At 45.8% G+C, this 12746-nt stretch overlaps 1 protein-coding gene across 1 annotated transcript in view; it reads left to right on the forward strand.

Annotated features, from left to right (window-relative positions):
* The first annotated feature begins 3452 nt into the window (after nt 1-3452).
* LOC144607944 (NAD kinase-like) overlaps nt 3453-12746 on the forward strand; it is an 89362-nt gene continuing 80068 nt past the window's right edge. Inside the window, exon 1 of the mRNA XM_078425100.1 lies at nt 3453-3726. Within this exon, the coding sequence (XP_078281226.1) occupies nt 3575-3726 (152 nt within the window). The 5' untranslated portion in view covers nt 3453-3574. The remainder of the gene's footprint in view (nt 3727-12746) is intronic.

Here is a 12746-nt window from a genome sequence, read left to right on the forward strand (position 1 = left end):
TGAGCCGGATGGCCACAACGCATAGATCAACTTGCACTTTACCCTGTCACAATTGTTTCGTTTCGTTGGGTTGCTGTTGTCTAAATTACTTAAATTATTGCATCGTATGGGAGGCACATTCCCAATCTCGTTGCACCCCTGGGTACAATGACAATAAAGATATATTGTATTGTATTGTATTGTATTGTATTGTATTGTATAACCTGGGGTAGATCCCATCAGGTCCTGGGATTCATCCACCTTAATGCTCTTCACGACCCCCAAGGCTTCCTCCTTCTTAATCTCAAACTGCCCTTGCTTATTAATATTCTCCTAGCTGACCCCCATGTCCTTCTCCTTGGTGAAAACAGATGCACAATACTCGTTTGGTATATCCACAGACTCCAAGCACAAATTCCCTCCTTTAACATTGAGCAGCCCTTCATTCTCCCGGTTTCCTCCTTGTTTTTAATGGGATTTTCTTTCATCCATCCCGCCAAACCCATTTTGTAGTTTCTTTTGGCGCTTATAGTCACCACTTAAGTTCTTTCCTCCCTTCCCTCTATTCCTCAAAAACCCCAGCCGTCTTCTACAACTGTGCTTTGGAGTAATTCTGAGGCCAATAGAGAGGCAATCGTCACAGAGGTCTAGAGTCACAAACGGACCAGACCAGGTGAAAACTGTACAACCTCCTAAAGGATGGTGAGCCAGGCGGACTTTCCTGATTGTCCATTAATCCCACACTCATTGTTACTGCCCAAGTGCTTTTAATTAAAGATTCAATTATCTGAAAGTAAATTTCCCAGGAGACCTGGTGGGTTTGGATTCTTACCCTCTGGATGAGTTTTTCAGTGCTACTTTGGCTGCAAGCGCGTGAGTTCCTACGTTATTGGTTCCTACAGAATATGCTGACTGTGCATTTGTGAGTTGTGCAAAAGAATTTCACTGTGCTGTGCACAAGTAACAATAAAGAAGAAGGGTCTCCACCCGAAACGTCACCCATTCCTTCTCTCCAGAGATGCTGCCTGACCCGCTGAGTTACTCCAGCATTTTGTGTCTAACAATAACGAACCATTGAACCATTGGAGTCGGAAGTAAAAGCAGAAAAGTTAGGTGCACAATATCTGTCGAGAGAAGTGGATGGTTCACTGTGCCCTGACCTCCGAATGGGAGGGAATTCATCTTTTTGATTACAAATCTCTTCTACCACATAGTGAGGAATTGCATTTCAACCGGCCGCACAGAAAGAAAAACCAACAGCTTTTGGCATGTCTTTGCAACCAATGTTGAAGATCAGTCACCACAGGTTGAAACTCTCTAGTCCAGCACCCTTGGGCTCAGACAGGAGCCAGACCATGGAAAACATAGGTGTGGGAAATTGCCCTCCCCTGATCAGCTTCCTCTGAGCAGAACTATCTTCAAGAATAGATGCACTCTGGGACACGTAAAGGTTCCAAGAACTTCCCGTAACCTGGTTTCCTTAAATCAATAACAATGTCCATTGAAATAGCAGAAGTTTCACCGGTTGGTTAATTAGCTGCATTAGTTAGTACAGATCATGGTTTGAATGTTAATTAGTATAGATCTGAACCGCTTGTTTAAAACATGCTGGACCAGGGGAGTTGTCGGACTACAGAATGTCAGACTAGAGAGCATCAACCTCTGTGGCAATGTAAAAACGGTAGCAGTGTATTAGTGCACAGAAAGATTGCACAAGCAGCCTACTGACGACATACCTTCTGTTAATGGGTGGAAGGCTAAATATTCATCAGCATGCTTTACCCATTTGAGAAAATCAAGCGTGTTTAATTGTCATATGTACTGAAAATGGAACAATGAACTTCTTACTTGCAGCAACATCAGAAGTGAAAGAAGCAGAATTAGGCCATTTGGCCCATCAAGTCTACTAGCACTACATGACAGGCCTGTAAAGACAATACTCATAGATAACATAATAAATTAAAAAATCAATAAATTGAAAACCCTAATATTATTGTCTAAATCCCCAAATCCCCAGTGCGACCAAGATAGTTCATAGTTTAGTGATAGTTGAAATATTGTCAAGTGGTTGTTTACACGCACTGTGGGCAGTTTAATATCTTATCATAGAGGCATCACCTCTGCCCATGAGTGCGATTCTCTGGTCAATCACCAATCTCAGATCACCTGGCACTGGCTGGGTGGGGAATGTCCAAACTATGATGCCCAAGAACATCATAAGAACACAGTGGCACAGCAGTAGGGATGCTGCCTGACAGCACCAGGAGCCGGGTTCGATTCTGACTACGGGTACTGTCTGTATGGAGCTTGTACGTTCTCCCCGTGACCGCGTGGGTTTCTCTGGGTGCTGTGGTTTGCTCCCACACTGCAAAGACGTCCAGGTTTGTAGGTTAATTGGCTTTGGTTAAAATTGTAAATTGTCCCTTGTGTGCAGGTTAGTGTTTGGGTGATCACTGGTCAGTGCAGATTCAGTGGGCCATAGGACCTGTTTACGCGCTGTATCTCTAAACTAAACTACAGGAGATGGGGAGACGGAATACCTGCCCATTCATCTCTCCCCTTCCCATTATCCAGGGTCCCAGCAGTCTTATATTTGACGTATGATTCCCAGCTTCTTTAGACTGTAGGGATACAGCTAAATAGGTACATGCCTGTGCCATTGGCATGCTCGCCATTATTGGGAAGGGTATCGAGGATAAAAGTTGGGGCCTCATATGTCGCTGTTATAGTTGAAATAGTTCAATGTTCAGAGCATTCGATGGAGGAGGTCCGGTTCAGAAAGGTCAGTGCGGGAATGATAAGAGGAGTTAATTTGTGTAGGAAAATAACTGCAGATGCTGGGTCAAATTGAAGATAGACACAAAATGCTGGAGTAACTCAGCGGGTCAGGCAGCATCTCAGGAGAGAAGGAATGGGTGACTTTTTTGGGTCGGGACCTTTCTTCGGCTAATTTGGTTATGCAGATGTCTGGATGGGGCGGGTTTAGCGGGACATGAGCCCAAAGCAGGCAAAGGGGACCAGCCAACATTTTCATTTATTCACAAAATGCTGGAGTAACTCAGCAGGTCAGGCAGCATCTCGGGAGAGAAGGAATGGGTGACTTTTCGGGTCGAGACCTTTCTTCGGCTAATTTGGTTATACAGATGTCTGGATAGGGCAGGTTTAACGGGACATTCAAGATATCTTTATTTGTCATCCAAAGAACAAGTTTTTTGGACGAAATTTGAGCCAAAAGCAGGCAAAGGGGACCAGCCAACATTTTCACTTGGTCAGCATGGATAAGGTGGGCCGAAGGGCCTGTTTCCGTGCTTTCCTTTACGGCTCAATGGCCGCTTTGCGATGGTCAAGTTCCAGTGTCCTGCTGCCTGTGAGGCCCTCTACTTCACTTGTAGCCTGGGCCAGGCAGGGAGGCGAGGTGAGGGGGGCGGGTGGTGTCGGGGTATTACGGTAGAGCGGGGGTGGTGAGGCGCTGATACATTGTAGCGGGCGGAGTCGTGTGTAGCGAGTCGCCCCAGTGTTGCCAATCGGGGCCGGGCCGGGCCTGGACTGTAACGAGGGCTGTCACCGCCGACCTGGCTCCCTGACACGGCGGGGGATGGAGGAGGCAAGCCCGGGTGGCCCGGCCGGGTCTCGGCCTCAGCCACAGCCCCGGGAGCTGGAGAGAGGGCTGTGCTCCCGGCTCCGCGGCAGGGCCAAGTGTAGGAGCCTGTCCGCCTCTCCCGCACTCATCTCCAGCAAAGTGGCCAGGTGAGTGAGTGAGTGAGTGAATGGGGGTAGAGTTGGGGGCTGGAGGTGGAGGGGTGACACGGCCCGGGCTGACACAGCAGCCTTAGTTGTGATCGTGTCCGGACCCCACCCCACCCCCGGGTACGGGAGCAGGAGGGGAGCCGCCTGGGCTGGGCTGAGCTGCGGCTCAGTGGGACAACCCCGCCGGAGGGGAGGGGAGGGGAGGGGAGGGTCGTGCTCCCCTGGTGCCCGGTGTCTCTACACCTCTTGTGTTTACCCATCCAGCTTTTCCCCTGGAATGAACTGCAATGCACCCAGACCCCCACGAGGGCCAGAGGGGCCAGGGTTGACATCTACCCTGAAGACAGATAGACACAAAGTGCTGGAGTCACACTGGGTCAGGCAGGCAGGCAGGCAGCATCTCACACTTGCCTGACCCGCCAAGTCACTCCAGCCTTTTGTGTCTATCTTCAGGGTAGAATGTCAGAGATGTTGCCTGACCCGCCGAGTTACTCCAGCCTTTTGTATGCGTGTGTATATCTTTGGTGTAAACCAACATCTGCAGTTCCTTCCTGCACACTTGACATCTACCCTGTAACTCCCAGTGATGTCACCGCTCAAACTTGAGACAGGTTCAGGCTGGAGTTAGTCTGACGCTGCAGGAATCAATGTGAAGAGCCTTCTCTGCACTTCCTCATTCACAACCGCATATGTTCTGAGACCAACACGCAGCGTTCCTGTTGTGGTCCGCTTAATTTGAACCAGATGTCTGTGTTCCTGTACTGAAGTCATCTTGCAATGAAGCCCAAAGGTGACCATTAGGTGAACAAGAGACTGCAGGTGCTGGACTATTGAGTAAAAAAAAAAACCCAGACTGCTGAAAGAACACAAGCAGGTCAGGCAGCATCTGAGGAGGGAAATGGACAGATAACCTTTTGGGTCAGAGCCTTCATCTAGATGCCACGTGGCTTCCTTCACCTTTGAACCTTTCAAACTCTCAATATTTACTTTTCCACATGTTTCTGTTAAAGTAATAACCTCACATATTCCACACTGCTATTCTGCTGTTGAGTTGTGACTAATGTTTTTTTATTTATTGGTTTATTATCCATTGAGTACTGTGTTTGCAGACCTGCTATGATGCGACAATTGTTCTGTTTTGGTACATATGACAATTAATCACCCTTGAGTACTTTAGGCAGTTCGGGTTGCCTTGCTGTAGGATGGATGTCATAAGTGACAGGGGTAGAATTAGACCATTTGGCCCATCAAGTCTACTCCATTCAATCATGGCTGACCTATCTATCCCTCCTCACCCCATTCTCCTGCCTTCTCCTCATAACCTCTTGTGAAAGACTGGAGCGGCTAGGCTTGTATACACTGGAATTTAGAAGGATGAGAGGGGATCTTATCGAAACGTATAAGATTATTAAGGGGTTGGACACGTTAGAGGCAGGAAACATGTTCCCAATGTTGGGGGAGTCCAGAACCAGGGGCCACAGTTTAAGAATAAGGGGTAGGCCATTTAGATCGGAGATGAGGAAAAACTTTTTCAGTCAGAGAGTTGTGAATCTGTGGAATTCTCTGCCTCAGAAGGCAGTGGAGGCCAATTCTCTGAAAGCATTCAAGAGAGAGCTAGATAGAGCTCTTAAGGATAGCGGAGTCAGGGGGTATGGGGAGAAGGCAGGAACGGGGTACTGATTGAGAATGATCAGCCATGGTCACATTGGATGGGGGTGCTGGCTCGAAGGGCGAATAGCCTACTCCTGCACCTATTGTCTATTGTCTATTGTGATATCTTGAGCTCAGACACAGAATAACAAGTTAACTCACTGATGACCGGAACAAGACAGCACAGCTGCACTGTGGTTTATTCAATCATTTACAATCCTCCAACCAAAGGTGGCACTATTACAACTCCTTCCACCCTAATAAAAAAATATTTCCTGGTGGACATTTTGTTTTTGAATATAACCAATGGTATGAAATTATTACAATTTTGTCTGATAGTTTACTTTTACATAACCAGAATAAAATGAGGGCATCATGCATATATATGTTGCATATACAATGATATGTGCATTTCAGGAAATAACTTCACAAATGTAACCTAACCACTGGGTTTCTCCTTTCTGGATATCTTCCCTGACCAAAAGTTTCTGACTGTTTAGAACCACTTGGACTCATTTTGAATCGAGTCAAGCCTTCCTTTTGACCTACATTCATAGATTCCAGTCCATCAGTCAATTTTGTTTGACTGTTAACCCCACTTGAACCTCCATTTTCAGGCTGATTCAAGCTCTCACTAACTTGTGTACCTTCTTGTACCATTTCTGGTTCATCTGGTACCTGTACTTGAGTGCTAACCCAATTATCTGACTCATCTAATTGGTCTGATTTCAACCCTGTCTGTGCTTGCATGACATGGTCAATGTGTACTTTTCTCACCTTTCCACTTCCAAACATCTTGATCAAGTATGTCCGTGGTCCGCAATTTCTCACTACTCTTCCAGGTAACCACTTCACCCACTTGTGATGATGGTTTTTCACCTTTACCTTCTGATTCAACTCAACACTCCTTTCCTTTACTTCCGTCATGATATGCTTTTTGTTTCTCCCGTTTCTCTTCTACTGTTTGAGCCAAGTTTGGTTTCAACAGTGAATACATTGTTCTGGGTTTTCTTTTCGGAGAACAGTTCAGCTGGTGTTTGATCAGTAGTGGCGTGAGGTGTGTTTCGATATGTAATCAGAAAGTTAGCCAGTTTGTGAAACAAAGACAACTGTCTTTTCTTTGGATTTGGATCCAGCAGTTGTTTGACTAATGTATGCTTCACAATTTGCACTGTGCGTTCTGCTGCTCCATTGGAAGCGGGATGGTATGGAGCTACTCTAGTGTGTTTTACAGCATTCCTTTTCATGAATTGTGCAAACTCTTGTGAACAGAATTGTGGTCCGTTATCAGATACAATTTCCTATGGAAATCCATAGGACGCAAACAACCCTCGCAAAATATCTATCGTTTTGCTGGATATCGTTTTTTTCATCGAAAACACCTCAACCCACTTGGAGTGACTATCAATCACAATTTACAATTGTTGTCCATCTAACTCTGCAAAGTCAATGTGTAATCTTTGCCACACTCTAACCGGGCCGGCCATTTCCATGGCTGTAGCGGTACTGTGGGTGGATTCTTTCCAACTGCTTGACATGTGCTACACTCTTTCACTGTTTGTTCTATGTCCTTATCTAGACCAGGCCACCAAAGATAGCTTCTAGCTAGACCCTTTGTTAGACACATTCCCAAATGTTAATCATGAAGATCTTCTAGCAATTTTACTCCATATTTTTCAGGTATTACAACTCTCGCTCCCCACATGACACAACCTTGGTCAACTGAGAGTTCGTTCCTACGTACAAAGAATGGTTTCAGTTCTGCCTCTGAATTCGGCAATTTGTTTGGCCATCCATTTGTAATATATTCCTGCACTCTTGACAAAAATCTGTCAGTGCGAGTAGCCTTCCGAATGGCCCCTGATGTGATAGGTAACTCATCTACATGAGAGAAGTAAAACAAGTCCTCTCTGTTTGGGGTAACCTCCAATTCCAAAGGTAATCTGGACATGGCATCAGCATTGCTGTGCTCCGCTGCCTTACGATACTGAATATCATACTGGTATGCAGACAATATCAATGCCCATCTTTGCATTCTGGCTGCTGCCAGAGTTGGTATGTGTGCTTTTGGATTTAGGATCATTGTCAACGGCTGGTGATCTGTGTCGATTACAAACCTTCTACCATACAAGTATTTGTGAAACTTCCTAATGGCAAAAATCAATGCAAGAGCCTCTCGCTCTATTTGTGCATAATTTCTCTCACTGGCATTGAGAGACGCAAATGCTATTGGCCTTACCTCTCCATTTTCTAACACATGAGAGATCACAGCACCAACACCGTATGGTGAAGCATCACATGCTAACTTCATTGGCTTATTGACATCGTAATGAACAAGCATTGAACTCTCTGCCAACTGAGCTGTAAATGACTTGGAAACTTGAGCACATTTACGTGTCCACTTCCATGGTACATCTTTTCTCATAAGCTCATTCATCTTTTCTCATAAGCTCATTCAAGGGATGTAAACAGGTGGACAGATTTGGCACAAACTTCCCATAATAATGCACTAATCCTAAAAAGGTTCGGATCTCAGATATGTTTCTGGGAGTGGGCGCATTCTTGATCGCATCAACCTTACCCTTGGTGGGGTGTAGACCATCCTTCTCTATCTTATGACCCAAGTACTCTACCGAGTTCTGAAAGAACTCGCATTTCTGTGCCTTTACTCTTACTCTGTGTGTTTCAAGTCATTTGAGTACCACTTCAAACCTTTCATCATGTGTCTGCCTGTCAGGGGCTGAGATGAGGATGTTATCCAAGTAACACACCACACCTTCAATTCCCTCTTGAATTTGTGTCATTACCCCTTGAAAAATCCCTGGGGCTGATGATATACCAAATGGAAGCCTACTGAACTGAAACAATCCCAAATGCGTGTTAATAGTTAGCTTGGATTTAGATTCGTCATCTACACCTAACTGCAAGTAGTCATTTGTCAAGTCCATTTGTGTGAAGACTTGGCCGCCTGTGAGGGTGCTAAACAAATCCTCTGCCGTTGGTAGGGTATCTGGTATGCTATCTTCAAGTACCTGGTTTACGGTCACCTTATAATCCCCACAAAGTCTAACACTACCATCAGGTTTAGGTACAACTACAATGGGTGTTGCCCATGCACTACTTTCTACCTTACTGATAATGTTCTCAGCTTCAAGCCTTTTCAGTTCTTTCTCAACCTTGTCCTTAAGAGCCGCGGTTTCCAATGCACTGGTGTCGCATCCTGCTTCACGGGTACTTTCGCCTTGTACCCCTTGATTGGCTCTCCCTGGTCGCTAAACACCTTTGGATGTTGCTTGATTACGTCCTCCGGACACTTGAATTCTTCACGATCGAGGAATATCTCGTTCCAGTTGAGCTTCAAGATCTGCAGCCATTTCCGACCTAGCAACGCAGGTTTATCTCCCTTTACAACTACGAGGGGTAACTCTGCCTGTTGCTCCTTATACCTAACTGGTACATGTACGCATCCTAACACTGGTATCCTCTCTCCAGAGTAACCACGTTGCTCGATTCGCTTCACTTCGCTTCCAAAGGAATTTGACTCAGCTTCTCCCGATACACAAATTCTGGAATCACGCTCACAGATGCTCCTGTGTCGACTTCCATGCTGACATGAGCTCCATTCAACTGGGCTTGCACGGACACATTCTTTGTCTTCCGGTTTACTAGTTCATTGCTGCAGATGGTGTATATATCGCAAAGCTCTTCCTCTGCCTGCAGTTGATCCACAGAATGCAGTTTACTTGTTGTTGAACCTTTTTTCTGCTTCGCCTTTCGACAAGCCTTCGCTAGGTGTCCCATCTTGTGACACGAGTAACACTCTGCATTGAAGAACGAACAATGTGAGCCCAAACAGCGATAGCATGACTTTGCCGTCGTCTTGCTACCCTTCCATGGATAACGATTCTCCGACGTCTTTGTCGACTTATCCGTCTTTAGTTTGTTGGACTGCAGCTTGTTCAACTCTTCTGCTGGTTGTCTAGAAGTTGTCCTGACTTCTCTAGAACCCCTTTCTGCCACATCCATTGACAAAGCAGTTTTACAAGCTGTTTCAAAGGTCAGGTCAGGTCATACACCGTCATCAGCTTACTTTGGATCCGCTCACTTCTCAGTCCACACACGAAACGGTCTCTTAACGCCCGGTCTTGGAAATTTCCAAAATTACAATGAATTGATAACCTCTTGAGTGTCACGATAAAATTACTAATACCCTCCTCTGGAAGTTGGCATCTCGTTCCAAAACGATAGGTTTCAGCTATTTCTAAGGGCTTAGGGTCATAATGTTCTGTTAACTTCTTCAGAATATCCTTCAAAGGTGTGTCCTTTGGTTTGGCTGGAGCTAATAAATTCTTTACTGTATCATAAACATCGGGACCCATTTCAATGAGAAAAATTGCTCTTTTCCTAGTTTGAGTTGCTTCATTCAAGTCTTGATTCTGCATCAGAAGCTTCTACTCCAGTGATGTTATTTGCAGCGAAAAACATCTCTAAACGTTCGATGTACGCACTGAACGTTTCCCGGCTTTGCTGGAACTCACCCAATCTTCCGATATATCCACTGCGCACCGACCGCCATTTTAGATTTTTTCAGTCTCACAGAATTCAACTTCGTGACCCGATTTCCAGCTTTCCTTGACACCAAAAGTTATACAACCTTCTCCGTGCCTCTGTAGAATTCCTTATCTACACAAACAAGTAAAGCTGGGGAATCGACGATCCCACTCTCGTCGCCAATTTGTGATATCTTGAGCTTAGACACAGAATAACAAGTTAACACTGCATGACACCTGAACTAATCAAAAATGTATTAATCTCTGCCTTAAAAATATCCACTGACGGCCTCCACTGCCATCTGTGGCAAAGATTCCACAGATTCACCCTCTGACTATAGAAATGACTCCCCATCCTCTTCCTAAAACCACGTCCTTTGATTCTGAGGCTATGACCTCTAGTCCTAGACTCTCCCACGAGTGGAAACATCCTCTCCTCATCCACTCTATACAAGGCTTTCATCATTCTGTATGTTTCAATGAGGTCCCCTTTCTTCTGAACTCCAGCGAGTACAGGCCCAATGCTGACAAAAGCTCATCATAGGTTAACCTATTGGGATCATTCTTGTAAAATGTTATTAAGTTAAAATGTCATTAAGTTCGAATGGATACAATGAGGATTCACCAGGATGTTACCTGTGCTTGCGGGCTTGAGTTACAGGAAGAAGGTGGATAGACTGAGACTTGTTTTTCTGTGTAGCATAGAGGCTGAAGGGTGGCTTTGTGGAGGTCATACAGCGTGGAAACAAGCCCTTCGGCACAACTTGCCCACACCGACCAACATGACCCATCTACACTAGTCCCACCTGCCTACGTTTAGCCCATATCCCTCTAAACCTGTCCTATCTGTGTACCTGTTTAATTGTTTCTTGAAAGTTGTGATAGTCCCTGCCTCAACTACCTCTTCTGGCAGTTCATTCCATACAGCCACCACTGTGGGAAAAAGTTACCCCTCAGGTTCCTATTAAACCCCGCCCCCCCCCCCCCACCTTAACAATATCACGTGTACATGGACAAGGTGAACGCTTGCAATCTTTTTCCCAGGTTAGAAGATTCTAAAACTAGAGGGCATAGCCTTAAATTGAGAGGGTATAAAGAGGGACCTTTGGCTCAACTTTTTTCTTGTGTGCCTGACCCTTATATTAACCCCCTGAAGCCTCTGCCTCCTCCTTGCAACACATGCAAGGTTACAGCACGGTGGTGCAATGGTAGAGTTGATTCCATACAGAGCCAGAGACCCAGGTTCAATCCTGAGTACAGCTGGTTGTCTGCTTGGAGTTTGTATGTTTTCCTCCCACACTCCAGGGAGTGTACAGGGCTCGCTGGTCGGTGTGGACTCGGTGGGCCGAAAGGCCTGTTTCTGCGCTGCATCTCCAAACTAAACAAAAAATAAACCATCCAGCTTTGTATCATCACCCAGCTTGGATATATCACAAAGTATCTCAAAGTCTGGTCACTTGGAAAAAATACTCCCCTCTCTGATGGGAGTTCTGTGAGACCCTCTCTCACCGCTCCCCCTCTGTGAGTCCGGCTGGGAACCGGGCCACGATCCTGTGACTCTCCGCTGTGTGCAGTATCTCTGCCCCAAAAAATGACTCCTTTATTCTGTGCTCAAACAATGCTCAACCCACATGAATACACCACCGGATCACTTTTGATTTCTTATTTTGTTCAATAACCTTTTGTGTGGTGCCTTCACAAAGGCCTGTTGTCATCTCACTCCACTCATCAGATTTGATTCAATAGACAATAGGTGCAGGGGGAGGCCATTCGGCCCTTCGAGCCAGCACCGCCATTCAATGTGATCATGGCTGATCATTCTCAATCAGTACCCCGTTCCTGCCTTCTCCCCATACCCCCTGACTCCGCTATCCTTAAGAGCTCTATCTAGCTCTCTCTTGAATGCATTCAGAGAATTGGCCTCCACTGCCTTCTGAGGCAGAGAATTCCACAGATTCGCAACTCTCTGACTGAAAAAGTTTTTCCTCATCTCAGTTCTAAATGGCCTACCCCTTATTCTTAAACTGTGGCCCCTTGTTCTGGACTCCCCCAACATTGGGAACATGTTTCCTGCCTCTAACGTGTCCAACCCTTTAATAATCTTATACGTTTCGATAAGATCTCCCCTCATTTCTGCTACAAGGAGATGTGTGGGACAAGTTTATTTTCCCACAGAGAGAGTGGTGAGTGCCTAGAACACGCCGCAGGAGGTGGTGGTGGATTCAGATACAATTGAAGAGATTGCTGGATAGGTACATAGAAACATAGAAAATAGGTGCAGGAGTAGGCCATTCGGCCCTTCGAGCCTGCACCGCCATTCAATATGATCATGGCTGATCATCCAGCTCAGTAACCTGTACCTGCCTTCTCTCCATACCCCCTGATCCCTTTAGCCACAAGGGCCACATCGAACTCCCTCTTAAATATAGCCAATGAACTGGCCTCAACTACCTTCTGTGGCAGAGAATTCCACAGATTCACCACTCTGTGTGTGAAGAAATGTTTTCTCATCTCGGTCCTAAAAGACTTCCCCCTTATCCTTAAGCTGTGACCCCTGGTTCTGGACTTCCCCAACATCGGGAACAATCTTCCCGCATCTAGCCTCTCCAACCCCTTAAGAATTTTATATATTTCTATAAGATCCCCCCTCAGTCTTCTAAATTCCAGGGAGTATAAGCCTAGTCTATCCAGTCTTTCTTCATATGAAAGTCCTGTCATCCCAGGGATAGATGTGGATTGTGTTCAGGCAGATAAAGGTTGATCTTGCTGTTCGGTTTGGTACAGACGTTGTGGTCCACAGGCCTGTTCCTGTGCCGTACT

The sequence above is a fragment of the Rhinoraja longicauda genome, chromosome 30 (assembly GCF_053455715.1).
Source record: "Rhinoraja longicauda isolate Sanriku21f chromosome 30, sRhiLon1.1, whole genome shotgun sequence".
In the NCBI taxonomy this organism is placed as follows: Eukaryota; Metazoa; Chordata; class Chondrichthyes; order Rajiformes; family Arhynchobatidae; genus Rhinoraja; species Rhinoraja longicauda.